The sequence below is a fragment of the Eupeodes corollae genome, chromosome 2, assembly GCF_945859685.1.
Source record: "Eupeodes corollae chromosome 2, idEupCoro1.1, whole genome shotgun sequence".
NCBI classification, from domain to species: domain Eukaryota; kingdom Metazoa; phylum Arthropoda; class Insecta; order Diptera; family Syrphidae; genus Eupeodes; species Eupeodes corollae.
The window spans coordinates 12,562,454-12,587,411 of NC_079148.1; the positions used below are offsets into that span (position 1 = coordinate 12,562,454).

General features: G+C 33.3%; 1 protein-coding gene across 6 annotated transcripts in view; it reads left to right on the forward strand.

The window, feature by feature from the left end:
* Positions 1-24,394, forward strand: part of LOC129946730 (phospholipase A2 hemilipin) — a 55,881-nt gene extending 31,487 nt beyond the window's left edge. For all 6 annotated transcript variants that reach the window (XM_056057029.1, XM_056057030.1, XM_056057031.1 and 3 more), the window contains exons 2-7: positions 2,326-2,678; positions 3,144-3,260; positions 23,482-23,690; positions 23,761-23,920; positions 23,991-24,090; positions 24,159-24,394. In XM_056057029.1, the coding sequence (XP_055913004.1) occupies positions 2,494-2,678; positions 3,144-3,260; positions 23,482-23,690; positions 23,761-23,920; positions 23,991-24,090; positions 24,159-24,221 (834 nt within the window). In that variant the 5' untranslated portion in view covers positions 2,326-2,493 and the 3' untranslated portion in view covers positions 24,222-24,394. The remainder of the gene's footprint in view (positions 1-2,325; positions 2,679-3,143; positions 3,261-23,481; positions 23,691-23,760; positions 23,921-23,990; positions 24,091-24,158) is intronic.
* Positions 24,395-24,958: the final 564 nt, after the last annotated feature.

A 24,958-nucleotide genomic window follows, 5' to 3' on the forward strand; every position in this document is an offset into this window, starting at 1 on the left:
TAGAGCTTCGTTAAGAAATAAATTCATACACAATTCCAAAATTGTAATCTTCATAAAGCTAGACTTTAAACACTTTTTCTAACTCTCCCACCATTTTTATTTTATATTTGTATACTTAACATAGTATAAAGTTCTTTTTTAAGAATTCAGAAGGTTATTCTGACAACTAGAATAGAGGCATATATACATATTGCTCTAAAGCTATATACCTACTCAAATGTCAAATGCATTCAAAAATTTTACCATGAATGACTTCCGCATAATTTTGGACAAAACATCATCTGTCACCACATTTAGCAGTTATGACGTGTTCACAATACTTCAACCATAAATCCGACCTTGAAACATAAAACTTTAAATTTTAAAATAAATTGAATAAATCATTCTTCTGGTGTTTTTACACCAGATATTTTTAGCGCTGTTCAATGGTAAATGATTTATTTCAAAAAGTTTTGTATTCTCTGATTGTTTTTTTGTTTGTAGATACATTTTATTATGTGTAATGTAATTTACAATCAAAAAAATCAACGTACATACATTTGTATATGCAATTATTTATGTTCCAGTTTTGGATAAACCTAACCTTGTTATGTACAAATGAGGGTAATCAATGTACAGCACTGTCGGTAACATGGTTTATATGGAATGCGGGTATTCCTCAATATCAATTTCAATTTATCTAATCATTTAAAGTTTATTTTTGATTTATTTATTTAATTTTCTTGATCTAGGCCATGTTTGCATTGTAATAAATATGCTCTTTAATTTTGTTAGACTTAAACTTTTTTTCACATGTTAACTGTCATACAAACTACATCTGTCAAAAAATCCTAAATGTTTGTTGACTTCAAAAAATATCCACTTAGTATTAATTAAATTAGTTTATTTATTACAAGTTTTTGTTTTACAAATGTGATTTTATTCGGTGCTAAAATTTATGAAAAATAAACTTTTAGTCGCGTCGGTAATAAAACTATATATTTGCTGACCCACGTTTTATAACCGTAACTAAAACAGATTGTGTAAATGACGTTTATCACTTATATGTAGCGAAACAGTTTTAAGATTTACTCTGTTTTTGATTGTAAGCAATTAATTTTGTTTTAATTGTTTTCGTGTCCACTCGTTAAATGAGAATTGTGACACTAAGGTAATTTAAATATGTTTTGAATTTCAAAGATCTTCCATAATGACATTTAACTTGACATTTTGCGATGATGTGAAAGAACCCCAATTTGTATCCTTGTAATCATCTTCCTGCTATCGGGTTTGTCATAAAATTGAAGATCTGTTGTCTCTTATTTGCACAAATGGCACCCTTAATTTGTGTAAAAGCTTAACCCATCTGAACTACATACCACTTAAATCATAATTTACAAACAAATCTCAAAGAAATTATAAGCACTTTATTTATGGTACTTCTAAGGTTATTTTTCTGCAATTTCTTTCAAAAAGTTTTTAACAATAAATAATGTTGGTTTGTTTGCCACTTTATACAATTATAATATACTTAACAAAAAATTTAGTGAAAGTGTAAGAGAAATTATCATTGTGTATTTATCTTTACAAATAAATAAAAATATAATAGGAAATAATTATGCTAGGTGTATTTCTCAGTGCGCATAGAACCATGTACGGATATTTGACGTTCCTTCAGAGTTATAAGTTATGTCACTTAAGACACTCTTGTGATTGACTCTAGCAATAAATGTAAATAAGGAGTGTTAAATAAATTAATTATTTGTGCACGCATGATATTTATTATTCATTAAGTTTATAGTAGTTGATAAAACGACGTCGAACGTCGATGCCATCTGACACTTAGCGGAAGTTGACAGCGCCATACTACGTGAGATTTTATATCGAGAATTCAAAGGCAAAGTTAAATTAGGAATCTCAAAAGGGCAAATAGCCTTGAAGAATAAACTTGAAAAAAACTTCATTATATTTTGGTTGAATCATTAAGAAATTATAAACGCATAAGATTGAAATCGATTACGTCTTTGGATTTCAACATTGAAGTTTGAATTTTAAATAAAAACTTTAAAATTACAAACGAGAGTTTTCACCAACTTGAAAAGGAACACATTTGGGCGCGTTCATTTGCAGGCGCACTAGTTCTGCAAATATAGATTATAGTTTGGACTTTTGACACCTGTCAAAAAATTAAACATTTCTTGCTGAAAACGAAATTTATGTGAACAAATATCTAAAATTCTCATGGCTCATAAGTCCTCTTAGTTTTCAAATTTTTACACATGTCAAATTATTTGGGATGAACTGTCAATAGTGTTAATATTATTAGGTTCTGCTTTCATTTTTTAGAATTGGAGTGCTGCTATGTTATGTAAAACTTAAATAAAGAATACAAATCTGTTTAACAGAGAACAGAGAAAAATCTTGTTCTCAATGCATTTAGTAACTTAAGTCTATAAAAACAAACATAACGTGTTTGCAACGAATTCACAACAAATTTCATCAAATTTTTAAAAAATGTTGGTGCTATGTTCAAAAAGGCGCACTCAGTTTGCAATTTGTCTGCTGAGTGCAGTTCTTGGATTTATAACAACAACCTTGGCTAAACCGTTTAGTTTGCCACAAGTCAGTTTTCCATCATTTACATCGATAACACAACAAATCATAGATAAAAGGAGTATGAGGCAGATGAAAACTTACAGGTAAGAAATTAATTTAAGATTCGTCCTTTTATTACTCTGAATTCTTGTGATTTCAAGTCACAAGTTCCGACGAGACTTTGGACTTAAAATCACAAACATTTTGTAAAGAAACAGTCCTTTTTATATTGCAGCTGTCAAAAATCGTGGTTTGTTCGTAGGTGTCTTAGTTCGTTAAGGTTCGTTTTTTTGGGACAATTAAAACAAAAACATTTACAACGTTGTCTATTTAACTATTAGAACTCAAAAACAAGCGAATTGAAAACTTTAACATTGATTTTAACTTTAAAGTTGCTATAAAAAATGTTTTTGAATGTGTATGTTTCAGTTTAGCCATGTTCTAAAATAAGTTGTTCCATGTAAACCTCACTGTTAAGATAGGAATGTTTAAAACAATGATAGTTACGAACAAACCTAGCCTTGTTTGAAAAATATATTTGTTGCATTTAATTGTTTTTTATTTTACAGTGGGAACCGAATTAGTAACGATTCACTGATTATGATTTATTATCATGATTTGACGATAGCTGTTGTTGAATTAGGCCCACAGAAACTTTTGCTGAATTGTGAACTCATCGAAATATAGTAAGTACATATAATTTAAAAGTTATGTTCCATTAATAAAACTTAAACAAATTTATAAATAAAAATTATAAAGGATTTCCCAAATTGTTCATGAAAAATACACTTTTGACAGAAGCTGTCAAATTAATAATGAAGCAATACACGAAACAAAACAGGAGTTCTATTATTTACAGTTTAAAGAGCTGTTTAAACTTCTGTTGGTTTTATTTTTTCGTAATCGAAGAACTCTTCAAACTGGAAATAATAAAACAACGGTGTTGTAGCTTGCTTTGCTTTATTGTTAATTTGACAGCTTCTGTCAAAAGCTTATAAATTAAACGAAATTAAGACTTATTATTATGATCACTATTCATTGATTCATAGGTAATAATAATACTTATTATAACAATTAATTGATGCCCTATATAACAAGTTATCTTTTATAGAACCACATTGACTTGTCTCAAAGTTCAACGTTTTATTTATATAGTTTATTATTAATATACCAGCTCTTTATACTTTGAGTTAATTAAGTTTCTAAAGATCGATTAAAATCTTCTAAGAAAAAAAGGTAAAACCACAATTTTTTTGTCATATTAATTTTAATTCCGGAAATAACTAAACTCTAAACAAAAAATAAACTTGTCATTTATATTTAAATTTATTTTCTACTACGTACTTTTTCATTTCGAATAACTAAATATAAGGAATATATTAACTATTACTTATACTAAATCAACTAATCTGTAGGAAAAATAAATAATTAACTTAACTCATTTCAAAAGATCGAACATAATGACAGAGGACCAAAGTTTAATAGGTCTTTTTTATATAACTAGCCGGCCTTACAGACGTTGTTGCACTTTTTCAATCTTCTCAGTTGTGACCTAGTAGATAAGATGAGTGTTGTCTTTGCCTCGAATGTAATTCAAAAATGTAACTCTACAAAAAAAACCTTAGGAAAAGTGTTGAAGTAGGAGAGATAAACAAGCCTTTTTTGATAAATGCTCGTAGAAACAATCAAGGCAAACAGTTTACCAGGATTACTCTTCAGTAACTAGTTTGAATATGGTCCGTACTTAGACCTACCGCAGAATGGTGCTGGTATCGTAAGAGAAATTTACTGTCATTTAGTGTATTGACTTTTGTCAAAAAAGGAACGATATCGTTCGGTGATTCGATTCTTGTTTTTGAAAGAGAGATTGCGCTTTGGATGCTTCTTGGCAAGCATCAAGAAATTTTATTGCTCTAAAATGCTCTCGTATTGGTAGACCACCGATTAAAGGTATACTCAAGACAACAGCAGAAGACTTTATGTCACATCCTCCGTGAAATGTTGGCTATGAGGAAGCTGTTGGCCCGACGGGTGCCGCAATTGCTCACTACGAATAACAAGCGTACTCGTGAGACCGCTAAGGCGCTTGTGTTTAATCTGTTGAAATGCAATCGAACAGAGTTTCTAGTATTTATGAGCAAACAAAAATATTACAGCATGAATGTTTCATTCAGAAAAAAAAGCAGTTTTCATATTATTTAAACAAATATACATTGAAATATTTAGCGGTACACCAAAAAGCTATGACTTCATTTCGGCAGATTTTTCGCGAAAAAAATAATAACCAATTTTCTAGCAACCATGTTAACACTCAATTTTATCTGTCAAATGTGACAGAAGAAAAAGTGGCCGAGTTCATGCAATCGTTTGAACTCGTCTTAGTACCCAGTTTTTGTATTTGCAAGTAATTGGACGATTATCCACTTTTTGGATGATGCTCTTGTCAACATCTTCCAACAGTGTAAACATTCAATTTTTGATTAGAAGACAAAATAGTAAGTATATATGTATAATTATGGTCCATTAAGAAGACTTAAACACGTTTATAAATGAAAATACTCGTATAAAGGATTTTCCAAAGTTATGCAATAAAAAAATAAAAATTTTACACAGAAGCTGTCAAATTAATAATGAAGCAATACACTAGACAACACAGGAGTTTTATTATTTACAGTTCAAAGAGCTCTTCGAACTTCAGCTGACTTTATTTGTTCGTAATCGAAGAGCAAGCTGTAAATAATAAAACTAGTGTGTTGTCGCGCTTACTGGTTTATTATTAATTTGACAGTTTCTGTCAGAAGTTTTGTGAGACGATTTTCTACCACAAACTTATTCCTATTGCTATTTTGATACAAACAAATAAACAGTATAAACGAATACTGTTTACTTGATACCAAATTGGCAATTGGATGCTATCGAAAGACTTCTTAAAGTAAGGACAATATTGGGAAATCTTCCAATCGTCTTTACTTATTTTTAGGCTAGTTCAAATGTTAAACGATAGCACATTTTCATTTTCCAATCTAGACAGAGTGTCAACTTCTCGTGAATTTGAAGCTTTGTCTGATTCCATCCAAAGAATTGTTTCGTCCTTTCCTTGCACTGAAATCGTTGTTACGGGCGATTTTAATGTACACAATTCTTCATGGCTTCAACATTCGGGCCAGACAACACAGGAGGAGTGTGTGCTGAGATCTCCGCTGAGTTAAACCACCTAACTCAGCTGGTCATAGAGACCACTCGAATATCGGACGTGGTAGGTCGAGCAGAATACACTCTTGACTCGTTTCTTACCCCTGACCGTGGTAAGAACACTAATAGTGTTCTATTTCCTCTAGACACATCTGACCATTGTGTCAAATCAGCAAATTTTTTGTGTAAAAAACTCTCCAGTTAAAGAAAGAGATCCTAAGAGAACCGTTTGGCAATTCGAGAAAGCCAACTGGGACGGTCTCAATAATTATTTTAGGATCTTTAACTGGTCACTATGCTTCCTCGATAGTGACTTTGACGCCAGCGCTGATATGATCACAAGTTTGATTCTCCTGGGAATGAGAACTTTTATCCCGAATAGGGTTAAAAGCATCAGACCTAAGGAAAACGCATGGTTCAATGCGAGGTTATTAGGGTTAAGAAGGTAAGTTTCCGTTGTTTTAAAGCCAATCCAACTGAAGAAAACCGAAATAAGTTCAAGCAAGCCAGGAAGACCTGCAACGCCCATATTTGACGGACCAAATTTGTACATGACTAAAAATTACGGCAGAAAATACTGCAATGTCCCAAAGGCAGTAAAAATGTTTGTCATTTGTAAAAAAAATATGAGGAATTCTTGATTCTTGGTTCTTACGCTTATTGTGAATGACATTCCATTTGTTAGCTCTTTAGACAAAGCAAATCTCTTTGCTAGGCAGTTCGCCGCCAATTCAACGCTGCCAGTGAGTGTTATGGCTCCGCCTGTACTAGAGCGAGTTAGTAATTCTATTGGACCAATCTTTTTTCACACTCGTACTGTGGCAAGAGTTCTTAAAGATCTCAACTTTCATAAATCTGCTGGTCCGGATAGTATACCCGCTATTGTTCTGAAGAAGTGTTCTTCAAAGCTGGCAAAACCACTGCGTAAGCTTTTTCATCAGTCCTACTCCTCAGGTCTCGTTCTGAGCGGATTTAAAACCGCATTTGTCCAGCCTATTCCCAAAAAAGGCGAATCTTCTTCACAGTCGAATTACCGACCCATTGCACTTACATCCTTTCTTTCTAAGGTCATGGAAACGCTGATTAATTATCAGCTCAAGAAATATCTTGAAGATCGAAAGCTTCTTAATGACCGACAATACGGCTTACGTAGCAATAAGTCCACTGGTGATCTCATGGTACATCTCACCGAACAGTGAACAAATCTTTACATAGTTTTGGAGAAAGTAAGATTAATGCACTTGATATTTCAAACACATTTGATAGGGTTTGGCATCAGGCTCTCTTATCGAAAATGCGTGCTTTTGGTTTTTATGAATCCCTGCTTCATTAGATTGGTAATTACCTTTGGAATCGTTCAATACAAGCTGTATTGGATGGATTAAAGTTTGAAAACCAAAAAATAAATGCTGGTGTGCCCCAGGGCTCTGTCTTATCTCCAACACATCGTCGAAATGTTTCTTGTCTCACCCTCTTTTACCGTTAGTTTAATGGCTTATGCTCTAGAAAAATAGCCAGCTGCGTTCCTCCCCTTAAACAGTTCAACCGTAATACTCGCGCTTCTAGGAATGCTCATCAATATACCCTTGACCTTGAGCCCAACTTCGGTCGTACTGTCAAGTACAGAGATTCGTCTTTAGCCGTACTGTGCGAATGTGGAATGCCTTGCCACACTCTGTCTTTCCCAGCTATTGTAATATTCAGGAATTCAAAACATGATAAGGTCGCGCTTATTATAAACAAAACAAATTTATTCGCAAGTGTGTTCTTGACAACTTTTATAAAATATTTGTACTGTAGGTGTCTGTGATAAATAATTTGTGCTGTCGGTTCCTATAATAAATAATATATGATTTATTAAAATAAACTCCTACTACTTCTTGAACGAAGTCCAATTTCATGCAAGTTACATTATCCCTCCACTTTTTTACAGGGTTACCCTCTTTTTGAGACGATTGTTATTAATTTCCATTTCAAAGAAATAAATACAGAAATGCAAAAGGATTTAACAGAAATAAACTATTTTGTTCAAACAATTTTCATAAATTAATAACAGCTGTCATTAAATGACATTTGTGGAGTTGTCAAATGCAAATTTTACACCATTGTATTTTTCTGTTGTAAAAAGGTTGGGGTAAAATAGGAGCTGAGCGAAAACAGTGTCAAACCTTTATCGTTTTGCAACGATTCTAGATTAGTTATGTACATCGGACGAAAGGCTATCAATTTATTTTCTTAAACATTCAATTCATTACTATTAAGCTCAATTAAACTCACTTCATCCGGAAAACAATTTTTTTAACGAAAGCCATCTAACCCAGTTGACAGTCACCTTTTGATGTAAAACTTGTACCTAATTTCTCCTAAGATTATGTCAAACGTCAAAAGGTATGTAGATCGAAAAACCGACATTACTAAAAGTAGCAAGTTTTCATGGAACACAAACACAATTCATCCGCGCAAGTCTGCTCTTACTTTCAACAGACTTAAATGATAATAGAGTTCCAAGTTCCAAAAAAAAAAAAAATTAAAAGCTGCTTACTAGTCCAACGAGTGTCTCTGTTTCAGGTTCCAGGTTTTTTTCTTTTAATTTTCTTTCTTTAAAACTAGTTAGTTAAATTCACTATCGTTTTAACCTAGTCAAATGCTGCTCGGTGGTGACGCATGGCTTGTGCCAAAACGCACAAAACTACTTTAAACCTGAGCCGGTTAGACACAGAGAGGTGCAAGCAGCAAGCTCCAATGACTTGTGCTCTAGTTTCTGTTGTAAAATGGTTTCTTGACAATAATTAACAACCGTTTAGATGGTTTGGAGTATAATTTTATTACCTGCTCTTAAAGTTCTTCGATACAAGAAGTTTTGTGTTGTTTTAATTTCCTTTGATAAACGTTGGTCGCGGTTGAACCCATTCAACTTTTCTTTCTCTTTATAAAATAATATAAAATTTCAGATCACGATTCACTGATTGTGATTGTTATGGAGAGCGTTGATCGTGTAGTGAAAATTTATTCGCGTTGCAAAAAAAAACAATAACTAACTATTAGAGTTTTGGTTTTTTTAATGTTGGGAATGTGTGAATAAAATATTTAATTTTATAAAACAAAAGTTGCTTAGAGCTTTTTTTTTTAAATCTTCTGCACGTACTTCTAAGTATTTAAGAACTTATACATAGAAGACATCGTTATAGTTTATTTATTTATTTATTTATTTATTTATTTATTCGTCTTAAAAGTTACACACTCCATTTAGACTAATAATTATATGATACATAACATAAAAATAAAATACATAATTTACTTATAGCATTATAACAAATTTACTAATATATTTTTCAAAACATTTCTATTAATATTAAAATCAATTGCAAAATCATATTCATTAAAATCCATACAAGCTCTTGTGATAGGATTATACTTAGCATAGCTAGTACTGTGGTAAGGAACATTTAGGAAATCACAGTTACGAGGGCGTAAGTTTCTAGAAGGCGCATAAATAAAAAACATAGATAACAAAACTGGACAGTCAATATTAAAATTCAAGACATCAAAATCAAAAAGTATTGAGTTTAATTTTCTTCTCTGCGCAAGAGGTTTTAGGTCAATTAAAATACACCTCGTCTCATAAGATGGAACATTTGAATAACCATATATTTTTCGTAAGGCAAACTTTGTGAACCTTTTTTGAACTCTTTCTATACGACAAATGCTAGACGCGGTAAAGGGACTCCATATAACAGTACAATATTCTAAATGTGGTCGGACGAGACTAGAATAAAGAGCTTTTAATGTATAGGGGTCTTCGAAATCTTTTGAATTTCGAAAAACAAACCCTAGCATAGAGTTTGCTTTTGAGATCGCATGGTCTATGTGATTTGGGAAATTCATTTTAGAATCGAAGAATACGCCTAGATCCTTATGGCTATCAAGTCTTTGTAGAATGTCATTTTCAAGTTTATAATTATAATATAATGGGCTGTGATTTCTAGAAAATGTCACAACGCTACATTTCTTATTGTTAAAATATAGCCCATTGATATTACACCATTTAATTAAATTATGTAAATCAATTTGAACTTTATTTGCATCGTTAAGTGAATTTATGGAACTGAATATTTTCAAATCGTCAGCAAATAGAAGACATTTAGAAAAAGTAAGATGCAGAGGTAAGTCGTTAATAAAAATGATGAAAAGAAGTGGTCCAAGGTGACTACCTTGAGGAACACCCGAAAAATTTATAATTTCCTTGGACAAGGCATTATCAATTTTTACCACCTGTTTCCTACCTACTAAATAACTCTTTATCCACATTAGGAGCTGAGAGTGAAATCCATATATCTCTAGTTTCTTTAAGAGAACACTATGTTGAACGCGGTCGAAAGCCTTTGAAAAATCAGTGTAAATAGTGTCGACTTGAGAACGCATTTCCATCTGTGATAGACAAAAATTTGAAAATATTGATAAATTTGTAGTAGTGGATCTACCTTTTAAGAAACCATGTTGGTAAACTGAAATGTTATTGTGAATAAGATTATACAATTTTTTTTTTACTACAGCTTCGAAAACCTTAGGAATTAACTGCAGTTTTGCAATTGGTCTGTAATTTTCAATCGAACTTTTTGTACCTGATTTATGAAGGGGAGTTATTATAGAGTATTTCCATTCATCTAAGAACTCACCATTACTTAAAGAAAGGTTAAATATTATACAAAGTGTATATTAGCACAAGTTTTTAAAAGAATTGGTGGAATATTGTCTGGTGAAATAGAGAAATTTTCAAGAGATAAAAGTACTTGTAAGACATTATCTACAGATAACTGCAAATTACCAAGATCAACCATAGGATCTGAATTTATTGAGTAAGCATAGTCTAATTTGAGATTTATAAAATTAGATTGAAAGAACGACGCGAAGTTATTGCAAATTATATTAATATCATCGGACAACACATTATTATAAGTCATCCTAGATGGAATCCCAGTTGAGTTTCTTTTCGTGTTAATAAATGACCAAAAACTCTTAGGGTTATTCTTAATATTTGATTCAAGAGACGAGATGTATTGCTTGTTTAAAATTATTTTCAAAAACTCATACTCCCTTCTTATTTGTTTGAACTGTTCATTTAAATGAATTGAAGATTTTCTAATTTTATTAAGTTTATTCATGACATTTTTCAGTCTTGATATACTTTTGTTGAACCAAATAGGTTTATTTGAATTTTTAAATAAAGTTTTTTTAGGAACGTAAGAAGAAACCGCTGAATCTAAATGTTCCGAAACAGAGTAAAAGCTTGTTTAGTATCTTTACTGCTTAAGATTTGTTGCCAATCTACTGTGTTTAAATAAGTTTTTATGGAATCATAATCAGCTTTTTTAAAATCATACAATTGTGAATTATTTTTAGATTTAGATTCATTTAAAACTGAAAAATTAAAAATTATTTCTCCGAGAGAAACTTTTTTGTTTTTTGTATTAGTAATTGACTGTTTCTTTTTATCAGTTACACTAAAACTTGTTGTTCTCTGAGCACGAGTAGAGATACGGATGTTTCGACTCAGATCTAGAGAAGGTGTTGCACTCTGAGAAGATGGAACATCGAGCAACATAGAAAGTTCTCTTAATTTGTCAATACACAGTTTTAAAGGAATAAGAATGCACTTTTCGCATTTAAAGAACAAATGTTTATTTGATTTGAAAGTGATAATTTCTTTTTTATTGATTAAGTTGATACACCCCGCATGTATGCTTCTGCCACAAACACCACACGAAAGAAAGGAAATATCATTAATAACCTTTAAGCATTTATCACATTTAGAATTCATTTTAAATAAATAAATTTAAGAGAGCACAAAAAAACACAGCCGGCTTCTTTAGAACTTATTGTATGTTATGTTTAGCTGGACGGGTTAGCTGATTTATGTCCCAGCAAAGATGCAATTTCCGTCTGTCGATTTCTCTTGTATTGTCAATATCTTTCTTTGGTATCCTCATACTTGAGTCGAAAAATATTTCTTTACATTTTGTTGTTGTTTTTTGTAGCTTCTCCTGTTTTGTAAAAAAAAGTTGTTAGTTAAATTTTTCTACAAATAAGCTTTAAACTACGAACAATGTCTTGCATGAATGCTAAAATAAGTTTCATTTAAAAATCTGTTGTTGTTAAAGAAGTCGTTAGTAAAAAAAAACTAATTTTTACTAATATTAGTGGCAGTTTTTGAAAGATTTAATTTTTTATATACAAAAATAAAGATAAGATGTCTTCTGTGGCCACATTACCTTACGTTTACATCCAAATTTGGTGCAGAATCAAATCAGTTTGAAGTTGATCGAGAATCAAATCAGTTTGAAGTTGATCGAGAATCAAATCAATTTGAAGTTGATCGAGAATCGAACACTAATTTTTACCAATTTTGTGTAGATTTTAATTTTTAAATAAAAACTGATTGTTGGACTTTTTTACAAACTTTACTGAATACTGAAACAATATTTTCTATGTGATGAAATTAGTTTGAAGCCAATATTTTTAAATCAAATTTATTTAATTCAAAAATCAATCTTTTATTTTTATTTACCAGTTTTCAAAAACGTTATTTTTCGTTGGAAAAATTAGTTTGGGGATTAAATCATTTTTTGTTCGTAAAATATTCGAGGTGATAATTATTTTTTATCAGTGTTTTTGATTTTAAGAAAAAACGTTAGTTGATTTTTTCCACAAAAATACACACAACTTAGTTGTGCCCTTAGCGTTATTGGATTGTGTTATTTTGTTATTTTATAACCAAAATGTAATTTAAAAAAAATCGATATGCTAAAAAACCACCCACGTAGTTTGAGAGTCCTTTCTTTTTTTATATTATACGCGCACTAAAGAGGTTATGAATACCCTTATAATGAAACACAGTGCAAGCAGTTAGGTAAGGAGGATAGGATTGAAAAGGAGAAACCGATGTACATTGGTTTTGAATGTCTGCACATCGTAATGATGTGCATTCCTGTAAGAGAGAATCTCTGTACTTAACAGTACGTCCGAATTTGGGCTCTAGGGTTAACTGATGGAGATTCCTAGCAGTACGCGTATTACTGTTGAATTGTTTATGGGGAGGAATGCAATTGGCTATTTCAATAGAGCATTGTTTATAAAAGTAACGATAAAACAATGGCCATCATTTTTAGAGCTCTTTTTTCAATTATATCCAGAAGACTCAAATACGTTACTGGAGCACCAGACCAAATATGAGAGTTATACTTAAGTTTTGAGCGAATAAAAGCTTTGTAAATTATAGCCAGATCAGAAGGGCTACAAAACTTCTTGCATTGGCGATGTAAAATATGTGATCACTCCACAACAAATGGTTTGTGATGTACATACCTAGGACTGATAGTTGTTCAGTCTCCTCGATTCAAGTACCACTCATGGAAAGTGGCATTGGGGGAGGGTTTTGCTTTTGCAACAGTAGACAGCATTGGGTTTTCGAAGCATTAAATTCTACACGGTTTTTGAATCCCCATTGAACAATGCCGTTGTTAGCCCACATCCGAAGAACAAGGATGAGAATCTAAAAACGAATATGAAAAGCAGAGGGAACTGTCATCAGTGAAACAACCTAGTGAGTTAGAAGTTTGAGACAAAAGATCATGTATGAATATAAGGAAGAGAGTTGGAGAGAAAACGGAGCCTGGGGCACACCACCATTTAAAACCTATCAAATGCTTTTGAAATATCAAGTGCAATAATCTTACTTTCTCCGAAACGATGTAAAGATTTTCTCCACTGTTCGATGAGATGAACCATGAGATCACTAGTGAACCTATTGCTACGAAAGCCGTATTGTCGGTCATTAAGGAGCTCTTGATCTTCGAGATATTTCTTGAGCTGATAATTAATCAGTGTTTCCATGACCTTGGAAAGAAGGGATGTAAGTGCAATCGATCGGTAATTGGACTGTGAAGAAGATTCGCCTTTTTGGAAATAGGCTGGACAAATGCGGTTTTCCATCCGCTCGGAACGAGAAATGAGTAGTAAGACAGATGAAAAAGCTTACGCAGTTTTTTTGCCAGCGTTGAAGAACACCTCTTCAGAACAATAGCGGGGATACCATCCAGACTAGCGGATTTATGAATTTTGAGGTCTTTAAGAACTCTTGTCACAGTACGAGTGGGAAAAAAGATTGGTATCATAAAATCACTAACTCGCTCTAGTACAGGCGGAGTCAAAACACTCATTGGTAGCGTTGAATTGGCGGCGAACTGCCTAGCAAAGGGATTAGCTTTCTCTAAAGATCTAACAAATGGAGTGTCATTGACAACGAGCGTAGGAACCGAGGAAGAGGAAGAATTTCTCATATTTTTTTACAAATGACAAACATTTTTACTGCCTTTGGGACAATGCCATGATTATACCAAACTATAACTTTTGTTATAAAGCTCAAACGTAACCATCACAAAGCTTCTGAAATGGTTTGGTTGAAAATCTCACTTCAAAGTGTCTCATCTCGCCATTTACGGAAACTAACGTGAAAAGTTGTACCATAGATAGAGATTTGGTATATGGTTTGGTAAAGAGTTTACCAAATAAGATAGATGTATTCTTCTCCAGCATTTTAGTGAGACAAACAAAGCCAAGACAATACAAAAGAAGTTTTATGTAATCTTAAGATTGGCTCTCAGGTACTCCATATTTTTATAATATAATTATTGTCTTATTGTGGTTTACGTTGTAACAGAACTTTTGGCATAATAGGTTACACGATTTATTATGAAGTGTCAAAACTTACTGAACAGACTGCCAATGTCAACACTACCTTTCAATTTTAACTGTCAAACCATAGACAACCACTGCAACTTAAAAAAACACCCTTTACAAGTATTGTTCCTTTTGAGTATGAGACATTTTGGTTAGGAGTTTCCATTGGTCTTAGTTAAGGCTTTAACTTAATTGCTTATATCAGAATTGCATACTTTTTAAACAATCTCGTTTAAAAAATAAATATGCATACGTTCCCATGACCTAGACACCATCTTATAATGGCACGCGTTTAATAGATAAAAAGCAACTTATAAATATCAACATTAATTAAAAAGCCATTATGCATCTCAAAAATGTATGTCTGCAGAATAATACACAAGCTCTAAGTGTGCCCGACAATTTAAACCTCATAAAAACTATGTAACTGGTTACGTCTTAGGCAATTATAAACTTAACCTAGTTACGGTTTTTCCATCGCTGTAGCCTCTTGATTATAGTATTCAAAAAAAAACAAGCTATTGAAGGGTTCAATGCACAAAGTCCGATGTCATTAAAATAAGTTTTAAAATTATTAGCAGTCGCCTCTTAATACAATAATACGTTAAATTTCAGGTATTGATATAAAATTTTGAATAAAAGTACTTGATTTATGTAACTTCGGGTCGTAGAACTAACCACACGCAATATTCTGGGAGTTTTCGGTACTCACAAAAATATCAATGAAATCGAAAGTGTGATTCCCATGAGTACTACTTATACGCAACGAATGTGTACATTACCTAAGTACTAGGTACACAAAGCTTGTCATGGTCAATGAATGACGTTGTCGACATGGGTAGGCTGTTGCTCGTAGACGTCGTAATAATACATTACGTAGTTATCATATATTGTATGCACCTTAACCCAATTTTATGTTGTGTTATGGAAGTAGGCGGTAACTGCGACAAATTATTGCTTAAGGGATTTTGAGAATCAATAACGACTAGATTGAAATTGAAGAATATTCTATTTGTCATTATGAAACAAACTGAGTTTTTAAAGAAAAATATATTAATAATGTTCTATTGAGCTGTCAAAATAATTTAATTTAAAATCAAATTTAATCTGATCAATTTTTTACTGAATGCATTCACATTGGCTGCGTTCAATCTCGTGTTGGATGCAATATCCTGGATAGGTGAATATTTAGTTACCTTATAGCCTTTTTACTCGTGGCATGATGGTTAGTGCGTTGGACTGCCATGCCAGAGGTCTTGGGTTCGATCCCTGCCTTTGCCATCGTAAGTCTCCAAGAGTAACTCTTGTCATGAAAAAGTGCTTTCTCAAATTAGCCGTTCGGATTCGGCATATAAACTGTAGGTCCCCTTCATTCCTGACAACAGTATTCGCACACAAGAATGGTTGAGAATTGTAAGTCACTAGGCCCTATTTCTCAACGGACTGTTGCTCCACCCAATTTAATTTAATTAAATTATTTAATAGCCTTTTCACACCAAACCCAAAAACCGAGCATCGTTTACACTGAACATTTATACATGTTTTCATTTGACGTTTAAATTTGTTTAACACCGAATGTCAAATTGTATTGAAAAATATGTGAGTTTTGTTCTTCTCAAATTATTTGTGAAAATAAAATTAATTCTTACCAATTCAAATTGATCTTAATACATAAAAAGAAAGTTGAACAAATATGAAGATTTTGTTAATTTTTTTTGTTTCATTATCTCAAGCCTCTATTATAAAAAAACGTTGTTTTCTTTTGAAAATCCTGGGACTTCGAAAGAAAAGAAGAGCTTTAATGGTTTATGCAGGTACGTAAGATAACTTTTTGGGAAACTAAAATGTTAGTAAACAATGATGAGTATTTTAAACAACATTTCAGAATGAGCCGCAGAACTTTCGATATATTCTGCAATGTACTAAAGGATCTGGAATTGGGCTCACGACATGTACCAACAAGAACTACAAGCTCGCTTGGCTGCAGCAAGCCTCTTTGTTCACTTCAACCGGTCCGAACAGTTCACTAAGCTAACAACAAACATTTTCTTCTTCTTTCACAATAGTTTCAATCCAAAATACTGAACTTATGACTGTTGCTTCTGTTGGCCAAATTTGCCTTCAGAATTGCCATGTATTGTGGCAGTCCGAGCAACTTATAGGCGGGGCGTGTTGAGAAGATTCTGAACGATTTTGTGTAGGTCCTTATGGCCGGAGTAGAAAAGGTCAATTCCTAGTTCCAGATTCGTACCAAAATTACATTCATCCTGCAATTTTTCCATGACTATCTCTTTGGCTTCTTCCTTTGAGGGCTCGCCTGATTTGTCCAAAACATTGAGGATCTCCTTGATGTTGGCATCGCTGTCCATCTTTTCTTTCATACTTATTCTCCTCCACAAATAAAATTATCACCTTTCTCATACATATCTCCCAAGCTTCTGTGATTGAACGGAGTTACCGGAAAGTCTTTCTCCAGGTAGTAAGCGTAAGCGTCGAACATATTTGTGGTTACGAAAACTTGTGGTTTACCAAAAATGTATTGGAAAACTTGACTTTTCGATGCAGGTTTTCGGCGAAAACCGGCTTTTGGACTTGGGGTGAGAAGCTTATTATTGAACAAGTTTGATAGATAAATTAAGATAGCTGTCAAAATATAAAAACAACTTTCAGCTGTTCACAGAAAACACAGCCAAACATTTAGATTTTGAGGTACAAAATTATTGTGAAATAAGATAACAGACATTTTCAATTGGAGTTTTTCCTTTTAAGTTCAGAGTAGAGAGCTAAGCTGTCAAAAAAAGATCTGTTTATATTTAAACGTATAATAGCACTAGGTTTGTGTTTCTTTTTTCAATCAGAACTAACTCGGGAAGCGCTCTATATGCTCTGAATAAAATAACCGACGTAATGGAGTAAAAAGCTCAGCGTGCTGACTTCACGTTTGTTTTGTGTGATATATAGAGAGACAAATGTCAAAATCCAAAACTATTGACAGCTCAGTTCTCCAGTATGTTTTATAAATAAATCGATGCTCTTCTCTCACCTTAAAAAGGAAAACGCCGAATGATTTCTATAAATGAATGATTCAATTATGACAGACTATACCTGGGGCCTTACACATACTTTTTGTAATTAAAAATGTCTGCCTCAACTTAAATCAAATCAAATGGGGTGGCCCAACAGTCCGTTGTGAACCAGGGCCTAGTGACTTACAACTCTCAACCATTCCTGTGTGCGAGTACTGTTGTCAGAAATGGAAGGGACCTACAATTTAAGGCCGAATCCGAACGGCTGCCTCAACTTGCTGTTCTTTTATGACTATCAAAAGCAATGAAATTAATGGCTGCGTTCAATCTTATCTTAGATAAGTGAATTTTCAGATACCTTGCTGAACGAGTTGGATAGCTGTATTAAGATAGCTGTGAAAAAATTAAAAAAAATCCTCGAAGCCAAAATTGTAGTAAGATTAAACATTTAATGGATAATTCAACTGATTCTTCGGACGATGATGAATTTATAGGTGCATAACAATGTAATAAATAAGAGATAACCTTAATCAGTATCCTATGTTGAATTTCCTCTTAGCTCAATTGGAATTCAATACAATAAATAAATTACTTGCGAAGTCTCCGGTTAACAACGATTTACGTTTAACAGAAAACTATATCCTAACAGAAACGAGTACTTTTATGACTATTTGTATCTTTTCGTTTACCAACAAATACAAAAAGCTGAAATCAATTTTCAAATTTCTTGAAATTCAATCATGTGTTGAATCATTCCTTTTTTGACATCTCAGCTGTTTTTGATTAACTGTTATTTTACACGTTAAACATAAACAAAAAGTTTTACGGATACCCTATCTGTCTGAGAATGAACGCAGCCAATTCAATTAAAAGATGTGAAAATGAGCCGCCACAAAAATTGACATCAGTCAAACTGACAGTTAAAGTTAAGATAGAAAATTTGAATCAAATCAGATTTAACCAATGGAAAACTTCATATATTTTTTTCAGCAATATAGTCAACATGGAATTTGCAAAAATAGCAAAAAGAAACATGTAATGAGGAAATAAGGTTCTCTTCAAAATACAACTTTAATAATTTGTATATTTTATCTTTATAATAAAAAAGTATTCATCCTATTCTTTTGCTAAAAACTCTATTCCATTTTATCTCAACTCAATTGAAAACACAACTGTAGGAAGGAAGTATGGTCAGTTGGCCCGATACAAAAGTACAAACAAAAAGTTTTACAATATAAATTCCATACATTAATTAAAAACCAAATACTGGTGTGCATTGTGAAAAAACAATTCCGAAGGCCAATACCGTGTCACACCACCTGGCCCGCCCTTCAGGCAACAAGCCAGCGCAGTGTCTGCCACCACAATTCAATCATCCATGACAATTAGTTTTATTAGCCTGCCCATTACACATGTGGCATCTCTGTTAGTGGAAATTTGCATATTATTTCGGATTGGCAATCATGAAGCCAGTTATGGAATTTCCAAACTTTAATGAGGGTTTTCTTCCAACTTTTGTTTCTACATACAAGTTTAAATGCTGGCTTAGAAAAAAGGTGTGTTGATTGGTCGTTCTTCTTTGCTTTTACATATTTTAGGGTTAACGTAGGTCAGGCTTGTAAAAAAGTGCAGTCTTTTATGAATGCAATCGTTATAAATTATTAATTAAATTTAACTTAAATGGGACTTAAAATTTTGCAACCAGCAATCGCTTACCCTTTACCTATTTATATTATGCAAAACGTTGCTATTTATATTTTAAATGATTGTAAGGACTTCAGCTTCACGCAAATACTGCAGTTGAATGCATATTAAGTCTTCAATGAATGCAATCAATTGAGTGATTCATTTTTAAGTTCAAATGATTGCTATATTAAAAATTTGAAGTTCCGGACTCTAAATAAATTCAATTAATGAAATTTGCTCTCTTTTACAACTCTGACGTATACATTAGTAAATGGTGTATGTAAATGAATTGCAACGATTGTGTAAGACTAGTGTCCTTAAGCATTTAGAGATTACAGAAACGAGATTCAATTATTACGTATGCGTTCAATCTCGTGTTGGATAGATTGAATTTAAGATATCTCATTGAACGAGTTTGATATTTAAATTCAGATAACTTTCGCACCCGTGGCATTAGTGCGTTGGATTGTCATGTCAGATGTCTTGGGTTCGATCCCTGCCTGTGCCACCTAAAGTTTTTTCACGGGTACTTGCGAGGAATTGACAAATTCTCCAAGAGTAATTCTTGTCATGAAAAAGTACTTCCTCAAATTAGCCGTTCGGATTCGGAATATAAACTGTAGGTCCCCTCCATCCCTGCAACTTACAACTCTCAACCATTCCTGTGTGCAAGTACACAGGAATGGTTGAGAGTTGTAAGTCACTAGACCCTGGTTATTCATGGACTGTTGCGCCACCTAATTTATTTTATTTTTAACTGTCAGAAAAGATGTTCACAAATAGCAGACAATAATAAGATTTCTAGATCCAAAATTATTATTAAATTCAATTTTAATAGATAGTTTTAATAATTCACAAGAAAATGCCAATTTGATATCAATTCTCAAGATCCTTCAATTTTAACCATATGTTGAATAAGCTGTACTGTCAGCTGCCCGCACAAGTACCAAAAATTCTTGGATAGATTTGCATTCCCATTTTGACATCCCAGCTATTCTTTTACACGTCTGTCTGAGATCGAACGCAGCCATTAGGGGCAGCCTACAGTCGAAACAATTTATTACAAAACGGCGACTGTTGGCGTTCTTAAGAAGCTTAAAGATTTTTTGATTAGGATTTTTGCGATTGTTGGCCAAATGGAGCAATTGTTGACAAATAAATAAATTTAATGGTGCAACAGTGCGTTGAAAAATTACAACTCTGAACCATTCCTGTATGCAAGTAATATAATATTTTTGAAGTTCAAGACGACTAAAAAAACTTTAAGAAAAACGATTTTCACCCAATGGTTGGCCAACCCTTTAAGAAACAGCAAGTAAAAGCAGAATATAGAAATAACAATAAATGAAACAACACTCGGCGGCTTATCAGACCAGGTACAAACTACTTACACTTCGACTCATTTCATTAGGTCTTGATTTATTATTTTTAACTTTCTTTAGGAATTACAAATTTTGACGTTCTTCGACCTTTCAAGGTCTAAATACAAGATTTTTAGTGAGATGTCTGTGCATGCGTGTGAACGTACGTTCCTCCGTTCGAAAGTTCGGGTTCGGGAAGCTTTTTTCGTTGTCCATAGCTGAAGAACCAATACTTGAAATACATTTTTTTATACAGATAATAATGCAGTATGGCTTTCGTTGCAATGGGTCCACTGGTGATCTCATGGTTTATCTCACCGAACAGTCGAACAAATCTTTACATCGTTTTGGAGAAAGTAAGATTATTGCATTTGATATTTCAAAAGCATTTGACAGAATTTGGCATCAAGTTCTCTTATCGATAATGCGTGCTTTTGGTATTGATAAACCTCTTCTTTCTTGGGTTAGAAATCCACCCACTAAATTGTTTCACTGATGACAGTACCCTCTGCTTTTCATATTCGTTTTTAGATTCTCATCCTTGTTCTTCGGATGTGGACTACCAACGGCAGCGTATGATAAGCTCATTAAATTCTGAACTTGACAGCATTGTTCAATGGGGAAGAAAAAACCACGTGGAATTTGATGCTTAGAAAACCCAATGATGTCTTGTATCGTTAAAGCGAGATATACCCCCTTGCCATTATCAATAGATGGCACTTGTATCGAGGAGACTGAACATCTCGATATTCTCGGTATGTGTATCACCAACCACCTTTTATAGAAATTTAGAATGATCACATGCGCGATGTCTCCAAAAATGCCGCAAGATGTTTCGGTTGCTAAGGAGATGCAAGAAGACAGCATATACTTGGTCTAGCCCTCATTGACCACTAAACCAATCTTCTTCGCTTCCGTCGCAATGCTCAAAAACGCTCCACTGACATCACGCTTTGATCTTCCAATTATGTCAATATCATCTGCATATCCGAGTAATTGGATGGACCTTTGGAAGATTGTGCCTCTAGTGTTGACGGTTGAGTTTTCCACAATTCTTTCCAGAACAATGTTGAAGAAGTCGCATGACAGTGCATCGCCTTGTCTAAAACCTTTTTTGACATCAAATGCATCGGTAAGGTCTTTTCCGACCTTGATAGAGCAGCGTGCATTCTCCATCGTCATTCTAACAAACGAATAAGTTTGACAGGGATGCCAAAACTTGACATGTAGAGCTTTTTCCTATAGATGCTGTAATAGACGGCTTTAGAATCAATAAAGACATGCAGGGTATCGATTTGAAGATCCTGGGTTTTTTCCAAGATCTGCCGTAGTGTGAATATTTGGTCGATAGTGGACATTCCTGGTCTTAAGCTACACTGATAAGGACCTATCAGGTTGTTGACGAACGGCTTCAGACGTTCACATAAAACGGCAGAGAGGATCTTAAATGCAATGTTGAGGAGACTGATGCCTCTGTAGTTGGCGCAATTTAGAGGATCTCCTTTCTTATGTATCGGGCACACTATGCTGAGATTCCAATCATCGAGCATGCTTTCTTCCGACCATATTTTGTAGATGAGTGGGTGCATGCTCCCTACCAAGTCATCGCCTGCTGCTTTGAATAGTTTGGCAGAGATGCCGTCAGCTCCAGCAGCTTTGTTTGACTTAAGTTTAGATATAGCTATCTTCACTTCGTCAAGGTCGGGTAGGCGGAATTGTTGATCTGCGTCGCCGAGGTTGAGTGGTTCTATCTCCCTTACAGCGGAATTCGGTTCGTCATCGCCGTTATATAATTTGGAGAACTGGTCTTTCCATATTGTCAACATAGACTGCTACGATGTTCCCCTGATCGTCTTTACAGGCTTGGGTTCGTGGCTGGTACCCTTGGGAGGTTTTTTGTACCTTTTGGTAATATTTACGAACCTAATTCCTGTTGTGACATCCCTCTATCTCCTCGATCGCTGGCTTCTTTTTTTCCTCTCTCTGTTGTTCCGCTGCGTGCGCTTGCCGGCATTCGTCGTCAAATTAGGGGTTTCGTTGTTGAGGCCGTGTGAAACCTAGCAGGTAGCATAGGACTCCTTATTGAAATGGATCTGGAGAAAATATATTTTCTGGACATTATTATTCTCTTCCGAAGAGTTTTTAGTGGTATTCGTTCCCGTTCTGCTTTCATTAGCGTACAAATGTGTGCATCGACTGGGCGACTATTTTTTGGGCTGTCATATATTCTGAGACATAACACACTGGTGGAAAATCCGATTCCAGAACATTATTACGGTTATAAAACAACCAAACTTCGGCGTAATTTAATCCTTACCTTTGTTAGCCAATTATTGCGATTCCATTTTCTTTAGCGCATCACTCCATAACAACAGAGCAAATATCTACACAGATAAATGATATAACCATTGTATATCCATTGGATGCCTTGACTAACTTGGTCTTGAAGTTTTGTAATAGATATTATGGTACTATACTAAGATACAAAAGCTTACTTTATTTTACGCATTAAAAAACTCCATTAGATTACAAATCATGGACTAAAAATTAGCGATTGAAATTGAAAAAATGTTTGAAAGTTCAAAACACGACACATAAAAGCTCACTTTCCGCTTTTTTTAGTAAGAACAGCTTAATAGGTTATTTTTATTACAGACTTCGAAAACAATTACAAATGAGTACATAAAATGTACTTTTTCTTAAAATTTAAATTCCTAGTAGGTACCAGAAAATATTTAATATAAGATCCCAAAGATCCACGGTCAAAAATTCGTAAGATTTAAAAGCCAAACGAAATTTTGTCTTCTCAAATAAATGGCTATAACAAACTCCCAATTTAAACTGATTTCCAATTTAAATTGTACTGTTACCTATATTTAAGATTGATTCTTATATTTCAATTTCAGTACCGACAATGATGGACAAACTCTCCTCAAAAACTTGTCCAAACTTAACCGACCGTTAGAAATAAATTTCCAACAAATGCTGAAACTAATGAGCCAATGTGAGAAAGTTGACAAGCTTCTATCAAGATCAAGGAAAGGCAAAGATGGACAACTTTCGACAACACCTCAACCGAAAATTGCACCTCCCATATTTAGTGGAATTATCCCAGGTAATAATTTATTTGTAAATCTTAAATTATTACAACTTTATTCCTAATACTTATTTGTTAAAAAATAAAGGAACCAAATGGTGTGGCACTGGTGATATAGCAGAGACATACAGTGATCTTGGAACTGAATCAACAATGGATCGATGTTGTAGAGCGCACGATTTGTGTCCAGTGAAAATTCGAGCCTATCAAACGAGATATGATCTCACCAATGAGTCTTTGTACACCAAGTAAGAAAAAATTACTCCAAATTTATATAAAAACTTAAATTTTATTTCAAATTGTTTAAATTATTTCCAGATCCCACTGCACCTGTGATGATAAGCTTTTTTCATGTCTTAAAGAGACAAACACAACCGCATCACAATTGATGGGATCAGTTTATTTTAATTTAGTTCAAGTAATTTAATGAATTAAAAACAAATTTTAAAGTATTTTTTAACTTTATTTTTAATTCTTAATCTATAGGTACCTTGTGTTTCTGATGGACCAGAAGGTTATCAGTTTCGGGCGGCCAAGAAGGGATTCTAAGCAAAGCAAGGAATTTCTTTGAAAAAAGGAAAATAAAACGTGATTTCTTAAACTTATTATTTTTGTTTTTAAAAAATATTGTTGTACATTTTTGTTATTATTGACAAAATTTTATTATAAGGTTGTGTTTATTCAAAAAAAAAGATTTTTATTTATGTTTTTTTTTTTTAAATAATAAAATTATCTTAAGTTAGATTGGTTAACAAATACATTTATATAAATAAAATTGAATAAAAAATCTGTATGTCATTGAGTCCATCAAATATACGATAAGGCTTAGGTCCAAAAGGTACAATTTGACTACTTAGTAATGATTTATGAACAAAATTCTAAAACTTTTTATAACTGGTTTAATTTTTTAAACGATGGGCTAATATTTAAAGGAAAATGGTATTTAAAAATATATATTCTCGTTTTCTAACCAATTGGTTCCCCACCCCGATTCTGCAATTTGAATGTTCAATGAGATTTTCCGTGCGGAAACTGGCGGCCAAAAGCGCATTATGTCTAATATAATGTAATAGCTGGAAAAACGCTTCCTTTCCTTCCATTATCATAAAGAGCACTATCGACATAGACATTGGCTCTCAGAAAGACTATTTAAAACCTTACATAGATTCAACCGTAGCAAAAACAGAAATTCCCCCAAGGAAGGACTGGATGGAAAACAGGGTCATACAAATAAATCATGGATCTGTCTTTACGGATTGTTTCCAAAGCGGGGGAGAGGGTATAGT